The sequence below is a fragment of the Talpa occidentalis genome, unplaced genomic scaffold (genome assembly GCF_014898055.3).
Source record: "Talpa occidentalis isolate TD23 unplaced genomic scaffold, MPIMG_talOcc4v2.1 talOcc4.11, whole genome shotgun sequence".
Lineage (NCBI taxonomy): Eukaryota > Metazoa > Chordata > Mammalia > Eulipotyphla > Talpidae > Talpa > Talpa occidentalis.
In genome coordinates this window covers 42810187-42833860 of record NW_023601104.1, presented here as the reverse complement: position 1 = coordinate 42833860, position 23674 = coordinate 42810187, and the positions used below count along the sequence as shown (strand labels likewise).

Sequence of the window (23674 nt, the reverse complement as noted above, 5' to 3'; positions counted from 1 at the left end):
CCCTATGACTATCAGCCTGGACAGAAATTGTACTTGACGTGAGTTAGCACAGCACTCATTCATCACTGTATCCCCAATCTGTCTATGGAGGTGAGTCTCAGTTCTGCATTCACCAAATCAAAACAAACTTAATGACTCTCAAGTGGGTACCAGCATTGGAGAGAGTTCAAAAGAGAAATTGCAGTTCAATAAACTGTACACTGAATTCTCTTGCCCTTTGTGACACTATTTGAAGCCTATTTGACCCTCTTTGAAATTTTCAAATGTCATTATCAGCAAACGTAATAGGTCAAGGCTGCAGACTAACTTGATTCTCTTTATCATCTCCAAAATAATAGGATTAAATTCCAGCAATTAGGACCCTGTCCAGTAATAAAGTGAACTTAGAGAACATTTTTTGTTATACTCACGCTATTTCCCCTTTAACTTAACAGCAACATTATCTTGTCTGTGGAAGTTCTTTCTCCTGCTCAGAGAAGAGGTTTCCAAGCACCCTTTAGTGCTAGTCAGTTGCCAGTATAAGAACTGAACTGTCAGATGGAAGTATTTACATTCAGTAATTGAAAGTTTTCTTCAAGACTCTTCAGTGCTGTGTACCCCATAAATTGGCCATTCACCGCCGATGGTATGAATACACATTTCCCTTGAATATGTATAATTTCTCCCTTGGAATTTCTGATCATAAAATTAAAACTGGATAGTGCTGTACAGTGAAATCCCAAACTGGTACATATTTACATGCTCACTGGGGTGAGGTCTCCCATGGTAAGTTTACGCTTTCCAAAGGAAAAACGAGTATGGATTGTTTTAAGAACATCCAGGACCAGATCCGCCACATCTTTGTGTGCTTTTCTTAAATGTTGAAAACCATGAGTGAGTTGAAAGCCTCACTCAGCTCCAAGTTGGCAAACATGGCTTTTAAGCCCAGCTCTGCTATTCCCTGGGATTTCAATTCCCTCTCTGACCACTGTTTTCTCTCCAAAGAACTAGACGTTCCCTAAGTTGCTGCCCAATGGAAAGCAGCGTGTGTGTGCTTGTTCTGCATGAGGAACTCATGCTAAATTCCCTAAGAGCCTGCTCACTTAATGACAATAAATTTGGGGCACAATTTGAATTAGTTTCAAATAAAACATCTCTATGAATCAGTTGGGCCAGTCACATATTAAATGTGGCTTGCATATTTTCAAAAATCAAAGAGCACTATAAATTCCTTTTGATCATTATAAATGTCAGGCCTTATGCTTTTTCCCTAGGGCCTCAAACCACTTAACCTTTTACACTTGATCTTAGTCAAAAGGCCAAAAAGCAATTACTTAGTCTTTTACTGTCTTAATCCAAGACAAGATTGCATTTGAATTCCAATCCCTTATTAATAAATTAGTCTTGGTAAGTTCTTCCTTCTTTGTGAGCTTTCCCTATGTTTTTCACCTTTTATATTCTTATTTCTCATTTGTGAAAATGTATCTATTTTCAGAAAGTAGTGCCAGCCAGATCGTGCATGTAATATGCAGGCCTGGTACCTCCTTGGAACCAAGTATGTAATGGGGAGGAAGACAGTCAAGGAAATTTAAGAAATTCACAGTGTAACAGATCAGATACTTAAACCAGTAATTATAGTATAATGTGTTAAATATAGTATTAGAGGCATAAAGAAAGTGCTAGTGAGCAATGGGCAAGGAAGCACAATCTTTCTTTAATTTTGATGAAGTCCAGTTCATCTATTATTTTGCTTGTACTTTTTAGTGTCATTGCTTAAAAACTATTGTCTAACCTAAGGTCGTGAAGATTTATGCCTGTTTTCTCTAAAAGCGTTATGGCTTAGCTCTTATATGAAGGTCTTTAATCCTTTTGAGTTAAATTTGCATGTGGTGTGTGTGTGGCTGTGTCAAACTTCATTCTTTTGCGTATGGACCAGCTGGCCCTGTATCAGTTGAAGAAGAGCCTGGTCTTCGCCCCCCACCCCCACCACCTTTTCAAGGTGTTGCCTGACTTGACTTCCACCGTGCCAAGTTCAAATTGGTTCTGCTCCTGCCGCTAGTCTATTTCTTCTTGGTGTTCTTTGCGACATTTTTACCTTCCCCTGACTCTAAATATGAAAGTTCTTAAGGTGGGGTATGTGAACCCCTTCCCTTCTCACTTTGCTGTTACTTCCTAGGTGCACTTGTCTGTTCCCATTCTTGCTCTTTGCTGATGACACAGGTTTTATGAAGCGCTTCCTTATAGAGCTTCATATTTACTTTTATTTACTTCATTTGGCTGTCTTAAATTACTGAGAGAGCTTCTTAACTGTTTATTCTGTTTTCTCTTATTCCTATTCCTAAACTAGCAAGAATTTTAAAAATGATCTCAGTCCAGGTGACCCTGTTTTAAAATACTCGTACTTAATATTTATGTTCTTATCTTATTACGATGACCTGTAAGTCCATACATAACCCTCCTGCTTCTCTCTCTAATCATTTAAACCACTTTCCCCATGCAGTAGACACACCAGTCTTCTTTTGGTTCCTAGAACAACACATCCCAAATTAAAACATTATTTCTTCTGACAAGTCTTCCTCACTGCTTTAGTCCTCTTGCCCTTAAATTCACTATGACAACACATTGTTAAATGGCTGGCAGTTTTTAAATGGTGTGTATGTGTGTGTTACACATGTATTCTGTGCACACACATGTGTGCAAACACATACCTATACACTTATACATGATCTGACTCTTGCTTCTAGGCTGTAAGCTCCTTGCTGCCATGAGCTGGGGACTGCCGGGAGAGCACGTCTGTTTTATTTACAACCGTGTGCCCAGCCCGCTTCTGCAGAAAATAAGTGACAAAAAAAATTCAATGAATAACCAAAGGAACCAGCAGAAAGATTTGGGAAAGGCTAATGAGAATGAATCACCAGATGGTTAAGGAAGGAAAGAGCATCATAGGTTGAATAGCCATTGTCAAAGGTTCAGAAGTGAGGGAAAAAGGTGTGTTTGAGGATATTGATTATATTCTGTGAAGACTGAGGGGATTTTGTGTGTGGAGAGCAAACACTTCTATTTTCACATTGTGTAATGTGCAATTTATGAAATATTTCTACTAGAAAAACTTAGAAAATTAAATTTTCTTTAATTTTTAAACATTTGTTTACCAAACTTAATTCATTAACTTCCCTTAATCAACTTACAGTTTGATAGAACTGATTATTTCAACTTCTGTAGATTCTACATATGCAAAATTAAAGTATATGCAAAAATAACAATTAGAGTACTTAAGAAATATCATATTAAACTTGTGATCAACTATCCGCATCATAGCTTTGATTTATGTCTTCATTGTTTCTTCATTATAGATCTTCCAAAGTTTATTATTCTTTGTTTTTCCTATTTCTTGAGCCCAGAGGAATTGGGTTGTCAAACAGTTGGTTTTCAGTGCAGTCACAGGCCTGGATTCTTCTCCCAGTGGGATTCAAACCAGAGTCCCTAGCACTTCACTGGCACCCTTTTATAACTGAATTTGGTGTTTCCCATCAGTAATACCGCTGAAGCCCACCCTTTTTACATGGCTTGGCTTGCCAGTGTCACATAGTTTTCTACATGTCTTTATTATACATTGATCTCACATGGTAGCATTATTGGATCATATAGATGTAATATCATAACTTGCCAAGTTACCTAGTGCTTTCTTACCCTAGATGCAATCTGGTCTGAACAGATAACTGAATTTCTAAGGAAGAAAGTGCATTCCCTACCTTAGACCACATCACTGCTGCTTTTTCTCCCTAATGGTTATGTTGATTGTTGATGCTCACTGGTTCCTACCCTTTCTGAAACAAGTCACACTTTTATATATAGATAAATTTGTGAAAGTAACAAAATACCCCACTATTTTCATACTCCTTAGTAAAATCAACAAAGTAAATTAAGCAGACAATTCTAGTCAACCTTGGTTTATAATTTCAACTTCATTTTTGTGTATTTTATGTGAACATATCATTAACAAGTTATGACTCCCACAGCTATAGTATAGTAATTATCATCTTCATTATTATACCTTTTATTACTAGTAATAGTCTAAATACCACAACCTGTCCAGTAGAATCTGCCTTAATCTGATTTCATTTTGCTTTTTGCACTAGCCCTACCATCTTCAAAGGTATCTCTGTTGCCTGACAATAAGACATTTTTTGGCCTACCTGAGTCTTCCAGGTATAGCATTTGCTCCTTTCCAGAACACTTTGCTTTCTTTTAACAGAAAACTGTGTTAGACACCAAAATATAAGTGCTAAGTTTATTGCCCCCCCCAAAAAAAAAACAAAAAACCACCCTATACTATTGTTAGTGTATTGACACCCTTAGGGACAGAGCTGGACATAGTGCTCTTTGTTAAGCTTTATTCACATTGATTTTTTTTCCTAATGAGAATTTATTATATTCTCTACCTATGGTAAGAAACTGATAGAACTTGAATGATTTACTCAAATTCATCAAGACTCTTTAGAGCCCGAAGTTTCTCTCTTCAGTCATGGTTAAAGCTGAGTGCCCGCTGTGGGCCCCACTGCACATGACTCATTCACCCCTCACAACAGCTTTATAAGGTAGGTGCTACCCAACGCCATAACAGGTGAGGGAGCAAAGTGAAGCACAGAGGGGGAAGCTATTTGCTCGAGATCACACAGCTAGTATGTAACAGGCCACACATGTTGAATAGACTTAGTTTCAGCCAGCAGAATAGTAGAAGGTTTGCAGATTATATATATCAGGACTTGAAATTGTAGTTGTGAAGTAAAAAAGACTAGTTCCAAAAGTAATAAAAGCAAAGCAGATCAAAACCAGTTTGTAGCCATGTATACCAAGATGGGGAACAAAAGTCATCTTTGGTTTTTGACCTCAGAAAGGGCTCCCTCTTTGAAATCACACTTCAGCCAACCTGCTGAGAGCCTAATATTCTTGGAACAAAACAGAACCAAAAGAAGTGTCCTTGAATTTGTTTGCCTCATGCCCTATTATTCCACTAAGAACATGTTCATAAGAGCAAATTTAAATGAATTCTAAGGATGGGTGAATTTCTCTACATAGCCTAAGTTTAATTGTTTAACCCTTTAGTGAATATGAGCAAAGTCCTAAGCATTTGACTCTTGCTACTGGGAATATTGGGACAGTGAATTGGGAGGAGCATGAAGACACAGATTTCCATGGTGGGAGGGAGGGCGGGACTGTGCTTTCTCCTGACGCCTGTGCCTGGCATCAGGCTGAGGTTCCGCTAAATTACCTTCACATCGCCAGCAGGAGCTATTTACCTGATAGAATGGGTCATTCTTCTTCCTTTGGTAACACCAGCAATAGATAACTCCAAGGTCTCATTCAAGTAGGCTTTGAGTTTATGGGTTTACAAAGTATTCCTAAGCTCTAAGCCCATTTTTCTATGTCATCCAGTAGCAAGCAACAAACAAGTTTCATGGTCCCTGAAATTAGCCACCAATTTAAGACAAAAGATAATTCTGGAACTGCCATTCAGCATGCTATATCTGTTCTGCTGCCTCTATAAAGCAAGCCTTTTTAATGTAATTACATGACTTGTCCATCTATTACTAAATTGATGAGGACAGCTTGAATTTATTTATTGTTTCCCCTTTTCCTTAGGAGTCACTGAAGCTTGTTGTAGCATTTCACAAAGCAAATTCTGCAGAAATTCACCCTAAAATAATCAATGCAAACTGATCCTCTGAGTAAATATGGGAAATTCTGCTAGAGATTTCTCCTGTTCCCATCCCTACTTTCTTTTGATTCACAAATTACATTAGCATATTAAAGGTTTTCCAATAAAAGAGCCGCTGGCTAAATCTGCACTTCACAAAGTCGTTTCACCACAGGATTGAGTTTTTATGTAGCACTTTTTTAAACCACAGCTTCATTGGGAAATGCTGACCTAGTCTTTAAGTGCTTTGAGGTCAGCTCTCAGCTTCTTTGTATTTGACTTTTCTGGATTCTACATACAGGTGAGATCTTGCAGTTTTGTCTTTCTGGGTCTACCACAGGTGGGCAGGGAGGTGGAGGAAATGGCCTGGTCAAAGAGTACAAAATTGAGGCTATGCAGGGTAATTAAGTCTAGAGATCTTATGCACAGCATGACACTAGAGTTAATAACACTGTACTAAAGACTGGAAATTTACTAACAGATTTCAGGTGCTCTCAACACACACACTCACACACAAAATAGTAACTACATGCAGATGATATGTTAATTAGTTGTAGTTATTTCACAGTGTATGTATATATCCAATTATGTTGTACACCTTAAATATATATACAACTTTTATTTTAAAATTATTTTTAAAAGATTTATTTATTTATGCATACAAGAGCTGGGGTACAGGCCAGAAATGTGGGGGGTGAGAGGCCTCACCAGAGACACAGTAGGGAACAGAACAGGCAGACTGACTGAAATACACTGCTGAAAGGAGCAGCGGGCGAGACAGGAGAGGCCTGCTACACCATGTGGGTTGTCCCCTGGCCGGCCGGGGATCGAACTCGTTGCAGAGGCTTCAGATTGCTTCATAGTGCGGTGCTTAACCCCTTACACCGCCAGGAAGGCCCTTAAAATAATTTTTAAAAAGGACTTTGAGGACAAGATCTCAGTGATCTTGAATAGGCTACTCATCTGAGCACTTATTTCCTCTATTCTAAAATAAGGGTAAGTATCTATTCCCATGAGGAATTAGACAATTTGCCACAGCACCTTCACAGAGCAGTCAGTGGACAGTAGCTGTTTTGTGGTGACCAGCTGATGTCCACACTGCATCTGTGCTCTGTTTGGGTTAACAATGCTTCCTTTTCAAAAGGCTTGATGTCACCTGGGTTTATAACAGAATTTATATGATTAGTCAATATACAAAAGTACAAGTGAAATGTAACCTTTTGGAATATTCTCCATCTTAAACCGAGCTCCTAGAGGTTTGTCCAACTTTGAAATGCAGCAGTCTGATTAGTATTGATCAGTCAATGTAATATAGAAAGAGCTTAATTTGCCCCCCTCACAGATGATTAATGGGAGCTGTGAATGAAGAACCAGCTCGTTTCACCCAGGCGGGCCTTTGCATTTAATCACTCTGTTTGTAATAGTTAATATCATCATTATGATTTAAATCATTATTCATTTATAAAATATTCAGTGCAAGTTACGATACTAAGCAGTACCTCCTAGGAAGCATCACATTCACCAGGCCACTGAATTCCACCAGTGGGGGTGGAGGTGACGGCTCATCTCAGGGGGCACTAAAGTATGTCAGTGGTTCAGGGAGGCTTCGGGGCTGAGAAGGGATGCTGAGGATAGAGAACCAGGGGTCCATGAGGCTTTTCTTTTTCCACTGTGCCTGGTGGTGGACATGTTGAGCAATGAAGATTGGAGTAGAAAAGAGGCAAGAAAAAACATCTTGGTAGGGGAATCCCTGGTGGCTCAAGGGATTAAGCACTACACTGTGAAACGATCCACAGCCTCTGCAGCTTGAGTTCGCTCCCAGGCCAGGGAGCTAACCCACATGGCACAGCAGACCTCTCCTGTCTCGCCCTCTGCTCCCCTCAGCAGTGTATTTCAGTCAGTCTGCCTGTTCTGTTCCCCACTTTGTCTCTGGTGAATCCTCTCACCCCCTGCACCTCTGGCCTATACCCCAGTTCTTGTATGCATAAATAAATCTTTCAAAAAAAAAATCATCTTGGGTAAATCCCATAGATTTGTATCCAGTAAAATTAATTTGAAAGGCACTAATACTGGACCAGACTTAAGTGTACCTTATATCTTCCCATGAAAATAGTTTTTGCTAAGTAGATGAGACTAGAATAGGGACTATTAATCTACTCAGAGAATAAATTATTATTGAACATTATGGACATAGGATGTGAGAGTTACTAATGTTCCCAGCCTATTAGCAGATTTAATATAATGAGCTCCCTGCCAATTTTTGTGAGTTTACTGTATTAGAACCCAAATCCATTTTATATGTTTTTTTCCAAAATTGATTTTCCTTTAAGTTAGTTTGAATGAATGGGGTTTTATTATACGGTTATTCCTAAGTGGTTAAATTGATTATAGAGTAGAAGTAATCCAAGCAAAACTATTAATAGATTCAGTTTTAAAAGAGTAATCTGAGATGAGCATATTTGCTCCGCAAGGACTATAAATTGGCATATATTTATTCATCATTTAGATGATTTTCCTAAACAAGATAATTATTTTGGGGCCTCCCTGGTGGTGCAAGGGGTTAAGACGCAACCTATGAAACTAACTGCAGCCACCGCAGCATAAGTTCGATTCCCAGCCTGGGAGCAACCCACATGGTGCTGCAGACCTCTCCTGTCTCTCCTGCTGCTCCCCTCAGCAGTGTATTTCAGTGAATCCTCTCACCCCCTGTACCTCTAGCCTGTACCCCTGTTCTTGTATGCATAAATAAATCTTTAAAAAAATTATTTTGCATTTCAAATCTCTATATATACGTATACATGCACACACACACACACACACATATATGTAACTGCTGAAAATTCTATTTAAATTGCCTCTTTACTAGCTATGGAATTAGGAATTTTGATTACTAAGATATAAGATACAACCTGAAGCCTGGCATGACTGAAAGAAATTATGTTGCTACCTGGACTGTGAGCATTTGTATGCTTTTAAATATCTCTCTCCTATTGTCATTTTCAATGTGCCTTTTTCTTTTTCCCTCATTTCCTATGCATTTCAATTTCTTTTAATTGTGTTTTCAAACACTGACTGGGTGCAGTGTTATAACTTCATCTCTAGTTGCTCTCTCCATAAAGTCTTCTCAATCACTTAGCATAAAAAATGCCAACATATATTTAAAAGCACATATTGAGTGGAACTGATGTAATGCAACATCAAGGAAGTAGGGCTGATCTCTGCTCTGCTCTCCAGAGACTATAATTCAAAAGGTAGTTGATTTTATTTGCTGTGGTTGACAACCTCTTCTCTCACTGCTTGAATAAATTTGGATATTAACATGCTTCCTGTCTATTTAGTGAGAATTACCGTTCACAGGGCCTCAGGAGATTATATTATTTCCAGATTTAACTCAGCACAATACAATGGGCCCCAACTTTTGAGTTAGGCACCCTGTTTACAAAGCACACCTTGATATAATGAGTATGTATTCAACTCCCTTTCTGGAAGCATGCTCAGCTACACACAGCAGGACATACAAAGATATCTGAGAGGTTTCTTCTGTGACCCTCCAGATAGGAGGGGGGAGAGGAGATTTGCAGTAAGTTTGGGTCAGATTGTGCCGTTTTCCACAGTTTCTGGAGAGCAAATGTTACCTAGGGAGGCGGAGAGGCAAACATTCATTCAGTTTATGTACATCTTCGTCTTCGTTTTCCCAGCAACCACATGGGGGACATGGCATCACTCTCATTTTAGAGACAAGGAAATCAAAGATCATAGAATTTAAATTACTCCCTCAAAGTCACTCCACCAATGGTGTCAATATAGCAATGCCTGACACATACTATGTACTCAATGAATAGTTTTGAATGTTGAATGAAACTTTTAGGGAGGCAATTCCAGCATGCATCCAGAACCATAAAAATGTATATGAACTTCAAACTTACAGTTTCACATCTAGGAATTATCAGAAATATAGTCAGAGTATACGTGTGTGTGTGTGTGTGTGTGTGTTTGTAAATCCAAGAAGGTAATTGCAATCTCAAACTTCCAAACTTTTGGAAACACACCAAATATCTAAAAGGGAAATCCTTGAATAAATTAATAATAGTGTCATACAGCCATTATATGCAGTGTTTTCCAAGAATTCTTCATAACATGGAAAAGTATCCACAATAGGATATAGAATTAAATATATACAATATGATCTCAAGCATGTTTTACCAAAAAATGCAGAAAAATTACTAGAATAAAATGTATTATATATACATTATCACTAAAGAATTGGATATTATATGAATTTATTGCCTTTTATAGTAATGTATATTCTAAATTTTCCACAGTACTATTTTAAACTTATAATAAAATAGGATGCTTTCTGTTTTGTATTTTGATTTGCATTGACGTCACAATGACGTCTCATTCCAGTTAATGCAGATTGCGTCACTAATTTCAATATAAGAAAAGTCCCGTGAATATTTACTATAACACAATGAGCAAGAGAACTAGCTCTGAAGCTGGACTTCAGGGTTCAAATTCTAGCTCTGCTCTTCACATACTGTGTGATCCTTGGCACATTGCTGAGCCTCTCTTGCTTTGGTGTTCCCATCTGTAAAAATGGGATTGATGATTTGCCTGGCACATAAGGTTGTTGAGAGGAGCAGACCTTAGTAAGTGCCAAGAATACAATAAGTGTTCAGACAGCTGTTGTTTTGGTGTTGGATTTATTAAGCTTTTTAACTCCTGTTATTTTTACACATTACATTTGTTTATTTTAAGGCTTGTAGCATTTTTTAAAATAAACTCCCTCTTTGCTTTTACTATAGCACAAACATTCTTTTTTGCATTTTATTGTTGACTTATTTCACTGAAGTCCAGGCACAATCTCTAGATGAGATAGTTCATTGGACACAGACTAAAAACCCTTAGTCATTTTGCAAGTTGAGAATTTCAGGACCCACTCAGATCATGTGACAGCATCAGTTCTATGTCCAACCCTCTGCTGAGCCATGAAGAAATTATAAAGATGACACATATTCCCTGTCTCTTAAGCCAGTGAAGAGTCGTTGAATGTCTACCACACGCCATGGATTGTGAGGACAGACGTGACAAAGACTCCCTGCCCCCGAGGAGCTCACACTAGATATCAGCAATTACATGCAAGAAAATAAATGCACCATCTGAAATAGATACAAGATATTGTGTGTGTTGGGAGCAGCAGGGGTGTAAGGTGGGCTAGACAGTGTTTCCTAAAAGTGGGTCTGAAGTGTACTGAAGGACTAGGGAGTATGTGGAAAGGCCGAAATGAGAAGCAGAGTTCCAGACAGAGGTAGCGGTAAGTACAAAGGCATACAGGTAAAACAGGGTACATTTATGAGAAGTTAGTTAATTTGGCAAGGCATTGTATCAGGGGATGCTACGTAGGAAGGAAAGTGGCTGGAATTCCAAGAAAAGAGCTGAGGGAGAAGCAGGCATGTCAGAGATCTCAGTTTTATCTTGGAAGCTATAGGGAGATGGCAATAGATTTGCCTTTTTAAAAATGTAATCATGGAGGGCCTCCCCTGGTGGCGCAGCAGTTGAGCGCTGGGTTGCGAGGCTGCCGGCAGCCTCTGCAGCGCCAGTTCGATCCCCGGCCACTGGCGAGGGTCCCACAAAAAATAAATAAATAAATAAATATGTAATCATGGAAGTGTGGAAGATGGACCAGAAAGGGTATGAAACAGTTAGATGAAAGGCTTTTGCTATAACTGAAGGCAAGAGGGCCTGGGTCAATACAGAGACACTGAGAGGGTAAAGAGGATGAAGAATAGAGAGCTGATAGGAGGTAATCTTTAGTTGTATGGGGTAAAAGTTAAGGTAGGCTCCCAGAGTTCTGAACTGAAGAGCTGATCAGATAGTTGGGTCATTCACTGAGCAGGGCCCCAAAGAAAAATAGGTGTGAAGGGAAATATAATGTGGTCAGGTATAGACCACCTGAATTCAAGATGACTCACCTGGAGTTGTCCAATGGGAAACACAAGGACCTGGAGCTCAGCAGCACAACGAGCCAAAGAAAAAAATATGGTCATTGAAGCCATGAGCTGCATAAAATTTCCCCAGGAAGAATCTGTAGAGTGTGAGAGAGAAAGGGCCCAGGACAGAACCCTAAAATTCACAGTATTAGAACGCTTTCTAGGAAGATTCCAGAAAGAAGAAAATAGGCAAGCAGGAGACCCAAGCCAAGATGAGAAAGATTCAAGAATTGGGGAATGATCCACAGAAAGTTATGGTGCTGTCAGAGAAGTTATAGTCCATTTGGGAAGCCATTGCATCTACAGGTGAAGAAATAAGGTAGAAGAGTTGTCCATGACTGTACTTGATTAAGCACCCAGATAGGGATAGTGGATAAGATATGGACAAAAAAGCAAGAATGGAATTGACCTGAAACATGATCAAGATAATTGGACTTCATTGGGCCAAAAAAAATTCATAAGAGTTGAAACCAGAAGAGGCTGGTTTCAACTGAGGCGATGAGATTTGTTCCAATCTATCCTCATGCCTTGAAAATAGCTGAAAGTGGATTTTCTATTACAGTGGTCAGCAGAGTCATCCTTGAATAGTGACGGTTCCCACAGTTCCCTCTTTTAGTTGTAAGAGTTAAAATGACTGTTGACTAAAGAGTTTAAAATAAAATTGGGTACAGCATTACCTGACATCTTGTATAGGATTAAGGAAGTCATGACAAGAAAGCAGTATTCTGAATGCAGCAGGTGTTCATTTCAGAAACAGATGTGACTAGCTTTGAGGATATCATGAGGGTCAATTACAATGAGAAAAAACAAGTCCTGGTTATATACCCTCTTAATTTTATGGTAGCTGATTCCTGGCTGTGATGTCATAGATGCCCTGCTCTATCTTTTCCCTAGCCACTGGGAGTTAAGCTCTGGGTATGTGTAAGGAAGCAAAAAAGGAAAGAGATTTTCTTGTGGCCCTCCCCCGCATTCCTTTGTGTCTTCCAGTCCTAATCCATTTCCCATTCCATCCCATTGGAGTCTTCCTTTTTGAGAGTACTTACTTTGCAATGCAGCATGGCCTGTAACTCTGCATTTACCAAGAAGAATATCTTGAGGACAGAACAATCAGATGTTACCTTGGGAAATAACCTGTCAAAACCTATCTGTGCTACCTCTCATCCCCCATGCTTCTGGCCTGTACCCCAGTTCTTATATGCTTAAATAAATCATATAAATAAATCATATTTTTTAAATAAATAAATCATTTAAAAAAAAAAAACTATCTATGCTAGCCTGCTCACAATTCTGTCATAGTGATTGTTCCCTTGACCAACACCATATCTGCAAAGGGCAAACTACAGAAAGTTCACTGGCAAACCAGTTTCCAGTACTAGCCGCGTCATTTCCTGAGTGATACCATCTCATGCAAGCCACTTAAACTCAACTAGCCTGTCTTCTCTGTAGAATGTTTGTGGCAATCAAGTGAGATCATGTGTGTGAAGGTGCTCTATGATTTCAAAAAGTTAGACAGTAGTGATAGGCTACTACATAGTCATGAGTATGTGTGAAAACAAAGGGGAGACTGAGATTTCTCCTTCCAAATCTGTTCTAAAGATAGAGGCCTTCCAGTCCAACCATTGCATTTAATCTGATTTCCCCAGAGCCTCATCTCCTCTGGTCCCTTCGAATCTGTGCTGATTTATCTTGTCTTACATAGTGCTTGACACAAGTGAGTAATACTAAATTAACTCCATCCCCCTTCCCTCAATGCGCAGTGGAAGCCCTTGCAATCCACCCCTGAAGAAGGAAAATGGAAGACAATTTACCAAGTACTTCCACTGGGCAGGCACTTTCTTTGTCTGAGATTCTTTGCTACAAACCACACGCTATTCCCACTGAGGAGAAATTAAAAAGCCTTTGCAGCTGAGACCATTAGAAATTACATTTCTATTAAAAGCTGTCTGTGGCTAGATGGATCCATCCCAGGAACAAAGTTAAATGATGTAATAAACTTGTTCAAAGACATAAAGCTATTACATAAAAGGCCATTAACTATCTTCCACTCAATGTTAACAAAAGATATTGTTCTTTTGGTTGTCATATTAGAGGTTGCTGGTTCTGTGAGTTCTGCCTCGGCCAGGTCTTCACTGTTGAATTCTGTTTCCCAGTGCGGCAAATGGGATGGCAAGGGTGTGACCATCTTCAACTTTCTCTGTGTCATCACACATGAATTCAGGAGCACTAAGTTTCTTCTAAGACATGTTTCTGTCACTGTTTTCTATCTGCTTTTAAGTGGGCTGAGGCCCCATGTTTCCTATATTCTCACTTAATCGGGTCCATAGGTTCTTGGAAATTTAGACTTTAAACTAAGTGATATGTAACAAAAGTAGGTCCTTATAGGGTAAATGGTTTTTAGGCTTTTCTGCCCTCCCACAGTTAGGATTGCCCTGCCTGATGGGGCACCTGCAGTTGTTACATTGTTGTGTTATTTACTTCTGTGGACCATGGGAGGAGTATTGAGATAGTTACCAAGAGAAGCAGAAGCAGAAGCAGAAGAGGCAGAAGAGAGAAGGGGAGATAGAACACCTGAAGAAAGAGAGAGAGAGAGAAGCCTTGAGTAAAGACTTGCTGGGGGCTTGGAGGCCTGCAGGCCTCCTGGCCCCCCAGCACCCCGGCCTGCCATGTACCTGTTTGCCACACTACATGTAAAGCTCAATAAAAGCCTAAGAAAGCCACCGAGGGCTCCAGGACTCTCCTTTACCCGGTCTACGGGATCAGAAAACCTGCCCTGTGGCCATCCTGGCAGCACAGTCCTCAAATAATATCACTTCTTCCATGTCAAATCCATTTGCTTTTTCTCATCAATTGTTTATGAAACAATGTTAAATGAAAATTGTTATTCAGGTACCTGCTATATTGGAGATCAGAGGCAGGGAGGACCAAGCACCCAAGTCAAAGCCTCAGATTCAAGGTGTGGAATCAGTGCATCTACTCTGAACTTCGAGATTAATTCAGAGCTTCTCACATGGAACATACATTTAGGGATGAAGGGAATATGGAGGAAATTGGAAGGGAATGGAAGTAATATGGAAGGGAAAAGCCAAGAGGCATACAGAGCATTGTGCCCACAAAAATTCTGTGTCCCCAATATCCCTGTGGTTATTTACTTAAACCCCAGGTCAAAAGAAAATTCACTTGGGCCTCCCCAGTGGCGCAGCGGTTGAGTGCTGGGTTGCAAAGCTGCCCGCAGCCTCTGCTGCGCTGGTTCGATCCCCAGATGCTCCCCGGCCACCCGAGGAGGGTCCCACATGGTGTGCAGACCTCTCCTGCCGCCCGCTGCTCCCCTCAGCAGTGTACTTCGGTCCTTCTGCCTGCTCTGCTCCCCGCTCTGGCTCTGGTGAATTCTCTCACCCTCAAGCGCTTCTGACTGTACCCAGTGCTTGTATAAATAAATTAATTAAAAAAAAAAGAAAATCCACTTAAGATTTGTCTTGTTTAACTTGCCTAATTCTATGAACTTGTAAGGATTTTCAATTCAAGTCCTAAACCTACACAGGTCCCGTTCTTTTGAGCCTCACCAGACACAACGCCAGTGAGTGAAATGAGTGCTGTGCAGGCATTGGGGTGGGAGAGAAGCTTTCAGTGCTTGCCCAGGTCATGTCTTCCTACCAGTGAACCAGTCAGGCCACGTCAGGAGAAATGTTGGCTTGTTCCCTTGACACTCAAGGCCTTTCTATGGTGTGACCTGCCCTGCTCTCACAGGGTGCTCATCCTTGGCAGGGGTCTGTTGCTATAGGCCCAGCCAGGTTCTGATGCTCTTGCTGTCCTTATTCAGGAAACAGCATCCTCCATTCAGCGGCTGACAGCGTGACCAGTGCTGTACAGAAAGCGAGCCAGGCCTTGAATGAGCGTGGGGAGCGGTTAGGCCGAGCTGAGGAGAAGACAGAGGACTTGAAGAACAGCGCCCAGCAGTTTGCAGAAACTGCACACAAGGTGGGTCCTGCAGAAGGGCAAGGGTCTGTATTCTGGGTTGTCAGGGAGTGTGGGTGCCAAGAAGTTTGTTCTAGTATGTTCCCGATTATGAAGATACTAACTCAAGCCCTGTTTTGTTTTGTTTTGTTTTTTTGTTCCTTTACACAGTTCCCATCTGCTACTTAATACTAGAGTCATGGCTAATTTCTTCTAGGGCCTGTTTCTTGAGCTACTTAGTAACATTTTCATCCCCATCTCTGACCTTAGCATATTGGGAAATTTGAATCCTTTTTAGTTCTTGCCTACAAGTTTAGAGCTCAAGTTTCAGGGAACAGGATGGGAGTGGTGTGGGATATCAGGTCTCACAACCTCCCTCTTCCCTAGGTCAATCTCAAAAGAGGACTTTGTGCTATTCTTTCTTTCTTACTTACCTTAGTGTCCCCTTCTGGGCTTGAGCCCAGCATCCTGTGTCTTCACTACAGGAAGAGTAGGCTCCAGCCCCAGGGCACAGCACCCCTCAGGGTTCGTTTTAGGGTCATGGGTCTGCAAGGCAGAGCTGACTACTGCAGATCTGCCTATGAGGTTCCTCCTGCTTCTAAACCCAGAAGCTGACATGTCGCATGTGACTGTGATACACATGCGCGCACACACACACATTCCCTAAAAATACAGCTTTCAGAAGGGGAAAAGGGAGTTTTTATTGGCAGCCAGCTATAAGGAGGAAACAGAGGGCCTGTTGGTCAGGTGATAAAGAGGATTTATTACTGTTCTGGTGCTTCAGATCACAGGGCAGTTCTTTTCTGGCTAGTGATTCAAATTTAGGTTTCCAGAAACAACTTCTGCAGATAAGTGTTGGCATCCCAGACTCAGGCACTGGCTCTTCAGATACACTTTTCAGGTGACCTTTGGGGGAAAAATTAATTTGCTTCAACAGAAAACTCTGCTTCTGCTGAAGTAACAATAATGCATAATCTGGAAAGAAAAGAGAAAAGCTGACGCTCAGGCCCTACCATGGATCCGATTCAAGTGAATGCTTCCTGCCTCCCTTCTGCATCCCCTTTACAGAGACCTGTCCCATTGTGTCATTCATTCCCTATTGTCACAGGAGCTTGCTACTCAGCTGCTTTGGGGACCCATTTGGAGTTCCCTGGAGGAGAAATTGTTAGCACATGACTAAGAGGTACCCAGGGACCCCAGATTATTCAGGGTGCAAGCTCTAAAAGGAGTTCTGCCATCTGTGCAGAGAAAGACAAAGGAAGCAGACTCTCCGTTTGAAAGATTTTTAATATTTGGTGTACATAGAGAGAGAGCAAAGAAAGGATTTCAAATAATGGTTTCCCAATAACACCCTAAAAATTACCCATCCCTCATGGCAAATGCCCAAACAGGCCCAGCCTAAAGTGGGGCCACTGAGACCCAAAGCTTACAAGTTGAAGGTACTTCTGGGAGAGAACCATAGAAGGCATTAGGCAGGTCCCAGAGAGCTGGGGTAGAAGGAGAAACTCAAAGTTCAAAATCTGCCACATAATCCAACATAAAACCAAAATCTGCCAAGGACAAGGAATAGCCTCCCCAATGTGTCTCTCGCACACATGACTCTTTCAAGTCGCTCTTCCAAGTGTCTCTACATGTCTCTTCTCCAAGTGCCTCTTCCAAGTACCCCTCATCCCCCAACCCCCACCCCCGCTATTTACATGTCCACCTCACTCCTTCCAGCGGCCCACCACCTTTTGGAAGTCTGGTTCATGGCATGCTGGGACTTGAAATCTGAGGTAGCTGCATATAAGTGGGTGGGGAAAATGGCGCCTCCCTTTCACAGAGATATCTCTGCAACAAAGTGGCCAGATTTGCCTGAAAATACAGGCAGCTCTGCTAGAGGCCTGAGCTTCTCTTGCCACTGTTATCACTGAGGGAGCTCAGATTTAAAGTTCCCCCTCATCCCTCCTTCCCTTCTCCAGCCTCCACGATAAAGAAATAATGATGAGATAGAAATGCTGTGATCCTTGCCTCAGCTTAATTTATAACAGCAGCAACTTTAGTGGTTGAAATGGGGAATGGGAAGTGGAAGTCCAGGGAAACATTTACAGTATTGATTTGGGGCAATAGAAGGCCAAAGAGAATAATCTTTTAACTGTCTTCAAATGTGATAGTACAGGCAGTTCTTTTTTGTGCTTTACCATACAGAATAGAGCCATCAATAGTGCACTGATAATATTCAGCTAAAACACAAGTTTAGGTTAATGATTAAAACATGGACTAGGTTACCAAGGAAGTCTGTGAAATTGCTCTTCCTAAGGTGGAGTAGACAATACCTGCAGGTCATCTATGTGGGCATCCCCCTCATAGAAGATTGTGCAAACACTGGGTTGGACAACCTATCCAGATGGCCAGAATTGTTGGCCCTCGTCACCCTGTTTCCCTGGTGTTGTATCAAATTTGCTAGGTAGGTGGGAAGGCAATATGGTATGGTAGTAAACATCTTGTGTCTGATTTACCATCTCAGTGACCTTGGGCAAGGTCTTAATTTCTCTGAGTGTCAGTTTCCTCTTCAGTACACTAGGGCTAATTGATGATAGTACCTACCTGCTAGGCTGTTGAGAAAATTGAGTTCAAACCTATAAATCTATTAGCCTATACCTGGTACATATGTAGCTAAGTTAATATTAGTTACAATTATTTCCATAAGAATGTTTTATGCTGAACCTGCCCTAATTAAGTTACATGCTGAGCATTGGGGGAGGATTGAAGAACTGTGGTTGAGGCTCCCAACACAGGGATGGGAGGGATTGGGGGTGAAGATTCTGTGCCTTCCTAAGTGAGGTGGGTAGGCCTCCCGGCTAAATACTGATTCTTTCTAAACAGGGAACTATCCTTAAAACAGAAACTGACTAGACCACCAGAGGTAAAGGGCCTCTGACTTTGACCACCCAGAGGGTCTATGCCAGCCAGTTACCTGTTTTCAGTAGAGATGGGGCGTGGGAGGGCTCCCCTTATTGTATGGGGGAAGGGCCACTAGTATCTGTCAGTGTATTTGAGGGAATGCGAGAAAGATACTGTCATAGCCAGACTTCAGTTTTCTAAAATTGGTATGTGTGCATATGAATCACTGGCCTTGGCAATATTCCTAAGGAGGAGATTGACCTCTTTAGGTAAAATGTGGCTATTTTCCTAGGGATTAAGTCTTCTAATTTGGACTCAATGGTGTAGGCTGACCGTGAAAATATCATTTCCTTGAGCAACTCCTGGCCAGGCCTGCTAGTGGGAAGAGAGTTCAGAGTGACAACCCAGGTCTTCTGCCCCCAAAACTAACAGGGCTGAGTTGACTCATAAAGAGTGGGCTGTGTTTACAATTCGAGACACAGGGCAAAGCAGAGAACTGCAGTATCAGGTGACAGTTCAAATCAGGGTGAAAGTGTACAATCCCAGCTGGCAAGCATGGCACACCTTTCTCGATTACAGGAGAAAAGGACCTACAGCTCCCTAAAGGTTTCCCAGGACTCCTGCAATGACCCAGGCACATTAGGGAGTGGAGAACCTTTGCACAACCCTACCATCAGGATATGTGGGTGCATATCTCTAGAGAGCAGATGGAAACCACCCTGTGCCCCAGAACCCATGGTCCTGGCTTGAGGAGGTGTGGTTCCTGAGCTGTGAGCTTGGCACCATCTCAGCCTTCAGGAAAGTACAGCTCAGCCCAAGAGCGATCTGCTCCCTTTCCCCAGCCCCCAAAGTACAGCATCACAGTGTATGCAGCGCTCTGACAGCCCCACTATAGGCTGTGAGTCAGCAGGCAAGAGTTTCCCACACCTCAGCATCCTCAGCTGACATTTCTGGCAGAAAGGAGTGGTAATCAGCCCTGTTTTGCACAAGTTTACCTTATAGGGAAGGGAGGAGGGGCAAAAGGGAGGGAATGTCTTCCTTTGTCCCCACTCACCACAGTCACCTACTTCCTTTCTGTCGCTGAGCCAAAGGACTTCAAGAGCCAGGCCCCCCGCCAGTATGAGTAATGATTTATTATTTTTATCATCATCATCATTTAGGTGAAGTTATATTGCATTGAAAGAGAAAGGTTTGAAGTTTTAAACTCCATTTCTGTAGGAACTCTGACATCTAAATTGATCCAGAAGGATTTGAGTTGGAAGCGATATTTATAGACATGAGGAAACTGAGGTACAAAGCAGTTGTGACTTCAGAGCTCGAGATCATACAGCAAATTTATAGCAGGGAAGCAACAGCACTCAAATATCCTGTTTCCATTTAATTCAGTGTTCTTTCTGCTCTACCATCTTGCCTTCTGAATTCTGCAGTGTCTAATTTCCAGGGAATTTAAAAAACAAAAAACAAAAAAAAAAAATAGACAGCATGAAAACAATGCCACTCTGCAAAACTATCACAAATACCAAAATGTCCAATTCAGCTGTTTATATGCAAAGCTGAATTGCTCAGATTCTGACACACTGTAATGCCAATGTCACTCCAGACACACCATAGTGGCCACCAGGGCCTAGTCTCAGTGACCACCAGGGCCTAGTCTTAGCAGTGTCACAATCACAGCTGCAGATTAATAGCTGTGGGTGAACTGGCACAAGCTATTAGTTGAAGGTTAACAGCTCAGTGAATAACAGGACAGCAGCACTAATCAAATATTTATGGTTGGTGTTCATTATGCACAACTTAACAGCTCTGTGTTGATTTGAATGGTCCACGTTACTAAATAAAGTGTACAAACTAGAGATCAGGCAAAAGTGGAGGCATGGGGGCCTCCCCTGGTGGCGCAGCAGTTGAGCGCTGGGCTGCGAGGCTGCCAGGAGCCTCTGCAGCGCCGTTTCGTTCCCTGGCCACAGGCGAGGGTCCCACACACACACACATAAAAGTGGAGGCCATGCAGTGTGGTCAGGAATGGGAGAGACCAGGCTCTGCCACTTCTATCTACCATGTTTCCTAGACTTTAAAGGCAAGTTCAGGAATGATTAGCCACCTCCACCCTTCTTGGCTTAGGGGAAGCCAGCCAAGAGCTTAACATGGCAACTAAGCACACTCAGGATGCACAGACACTGTCTGATGGTTGACCAGCTGCTGGTGTCAGCACTGTAGGAGGTCTGAGTCTTCACTTAGGCTGACTTTACTGGGCGGAGGCACCAGAAACTCGTTCAGCTGGGGTTTCCTAAGCAGAGATTATAGTAACCATGTAAGGGCTAGGTCCACAGCTGCGCTCTCCCTCTTGTGACCGAACCAAGTGCATGGACTGCAGCGGACCTGTTGGTGCTGCTTTTGCAGGTGACCTACCTGAGATGCAGGGTTATGACTTCTTAGTCAAAGACGTCAAGAAGGGAGAAGGGGAGACTCCAGCCCTGCACCACCCTGGAGAAATAGATTGTTGACGTCTTCCAGGATGACTCAGGGACCACTGGGTGGCATCTGGGAGGGGGGAGAAGAGAGAGGTGCCCCAGCTGATAATTCAAGGACCAAGAATCTGGTTGTGATGCAAATGACAGCACTTACTACAAATGTATTGCCTGCAGAGAATCACCTACTGTTTGCTCAAAGGCAACCTAATTGAGGAATCCTGCCCCCTCCCCCAAATCACTCCCAGGCCCTACCTCAGGGACTAATCCTAAATCAGACTCTGGGTACTGGAAGAATTGCATAGGCCTCAGCTCTGGCTTCTGGTTCACATCTGTGTATGAGCTTCTTGGCAAAGCTGGGACTGAGAAAAGGCAAGTGGAATTTCATTTTATGTTCTGTAACTCCACACATTTCCTGAGCTCAGGAAGCCGTGGAACGACACGGTGGGGTGTGGGTTCCCCATTTATAAAGACCAACCATGTCAGTAAACCACATTTCTAAAATAGTAGTGGGAGGAGAGTAAATCAAGGTCTGGCTTTGGTCTCTTGTTCAGCCCTCATCACTAGCAGCACAGTTTCATTGCCAGGTACTTTTTGAACCCGGTTGAATGTCCAGGCTAGATATTGAGTGGATTATTGCAGAAAATTTCTCATAGTTGTTGATTTTGAATCCTTCATGGGATGACTCCTACAGCTGTGGAATGTCGGTGTGAGCAGGTGCAGAGACTTTGTTTGGTTCCCACCTGTTCCTCGGGCAGGTGGCCCATTCTGCCTAGGCTCTGGCTATCACAGCGGCATAAAGGAACCAACCACGTAGCCCCCTCCCCGGCCTGGACACACGCTTGCTGTGAGGAGTGAGAAATGCAGTGCTGGGTGACTTCTGGGAAGAGCATTGCACATTTACTGGAAGCTGCTGTGAATGGCACGGAAATCTACCACCTCGAGGGGAATCTTGGTGCTGCTCTTACTTGCAGATTGGGGGCTTGGGGGGCTGCACAGGGAATTCTCCCCACTGTTAAGAACATCTTACTTTTCTCATCCCTCTCTCTCCTCAGCTTGCCATGAAGCACAAATGTTGAGAAACTGCGAAACTGCCTATCCTGGTGACCCCCCTAAGAGAAATGGAAGAGTTTGTTCTGCGGTTTTTAAAAGAATTCCGGACCTCTGCTTGCTTCTTTTTTTTCCAGTATATGGACATTTAGGGTTTTTGGTTTTCCTTTCCAGGTGTTAATAGGAAAGAAAAGATGTTGTGTTTATACAGTTCCCTAAAGATCTTGCTAAGAAATGCTGCAAAAGCATCAGCTTCATTTTGGTGTCCCCCCCACCACCCCACCCCCCACCCCCGAGTGTATGTACTTGTTTGTTTTCCTTTTTAAAAATTTTTCATTTGCTAGTTTGAATATGAAACTTGGACTAAATGATACACTGACTGGGTCTAAACTGGCAACATATATTTTGTCCTGACATTAGCAGGAAGATATTTTAATGTGGTCCCATCAGATGTTTTTTTTCCTGGATGGAAATAAAAGTGGAGCAGTGATTGGTGACTCTCAGTCTCCTAGCTACTCTTAATTTGAAGATTAAGAATCTATTACCTAAGTGTGTATTATGGAAAACAGTTGGATCTATCTGGGGAAACAGCAGTCTTGGATTTTGCTCTTATGTCATAATGTTCTGCATAAGCCATCACCAGCATTCAAAAAAAATCAAAATCACGGATAGAAATCTACTTTCTGAGCTACAGTTTAAATACTTCCACTACTTGTTTAAAGGCTGATTATTTAGAACTATCATCTGAAGGATAAACGTTTGAGATTGAAGACCTAAGGAAAAGCCTATTTAAAAACCTCGTGCATTCATGAATGTTTCTTTTGTCATTGCCCTAAACTGAGGTAGCTAGTATTGAAAAGAACTTGGATTTTTATCAAGAATTGATTTGTCCACATAAAGGTTCTGTGTAAACAATAATGTGAAAAGATACGACATTTAAAGTCTTTTTTCTTTTCTTTTAACAAACTCATGTCTAGCTTAGAGACCTTACAGTGTCCTTGAGAAATGGTCTTCACTTTTCTTGAGATCTGAAATTTGGAGATTTGGTGTTATTGCTGTCTACTTATTTAATGTAATTTAAAGTATGGGTTTCTTGACAGATTGCACTTCATGACAATTGCAGCTTGCCTGACCTGACATCATTGCATTGCAGTCGGATTAAATCAAGTTGGTTCACACACCCGATTTTATATTATGCAAGATAGGACTGGGCTTAAATCTGGGCATTCTGTTTCTTAAGGAGTTAAAATGCTAATCCTAAAATCTGTGCTTTTTCTTCATGCAACAAGGAGACAAGCTGCATATCCCAGACACACCCGCGCACCCACCCCCACCCCAGCTCCCACTGTTCTGCACTGACTCTTAAAACACTTCAATGTTCAGGATCTCTTTCTGCTCCTTCCTGCCCGTTGAGCCCATTGAGTCTACGTGTATGGTTGCCTCTTAAATATAAGATAACTTTCAGATTATTTATGCTGATTTATATATCTTAAGTTCTCCTGATAAAGAATTCTCGGGCAGATAAGTGATCTATTGGGTGGGGATGAGGGATATCGTAGACTATATATGTCAAAAGGGAGATAGGATTTCCTGCAGATAAATTTCTGAATCCTCTTAGTGAAATCATCCAGTTCAAGAAAACTCTCTGTAAATTCAGG

General features: G+C 41.8%; 1 protein-coding gene across 4 annotated transcripts in view; it reads left to right on the top strand.

Annotated features, from left to right (window-relative positions):
- STXBP6 (syntaxin binding protein 6) overlaps positions 1-22273 on the top strand; it is a 238665-nt gene extending 216392 nt beyond the window's left edge. For all 4 annotated transcript variants that reach the window (XM_054689539.1, XM_054689536.1, XM_037501831.2 and 1 more), the window contains exons 5-6: positions 15485-15642; positions 22022-22273. In XM_054689539.1, coding sequence (XP_054545514.1) covers positions 15485-15642; positions 22022-22045 — 182 coding nt within the window. In that variant the 3' untranslated portion in view covers positions 22046-22273. The remainder of the gene's footprint in view (positions 1-15484; positions 15643-22021) is intronic.
- The last annotated feature ends 1401 nt before the right edge of the window (positions 22274-23674 follow it).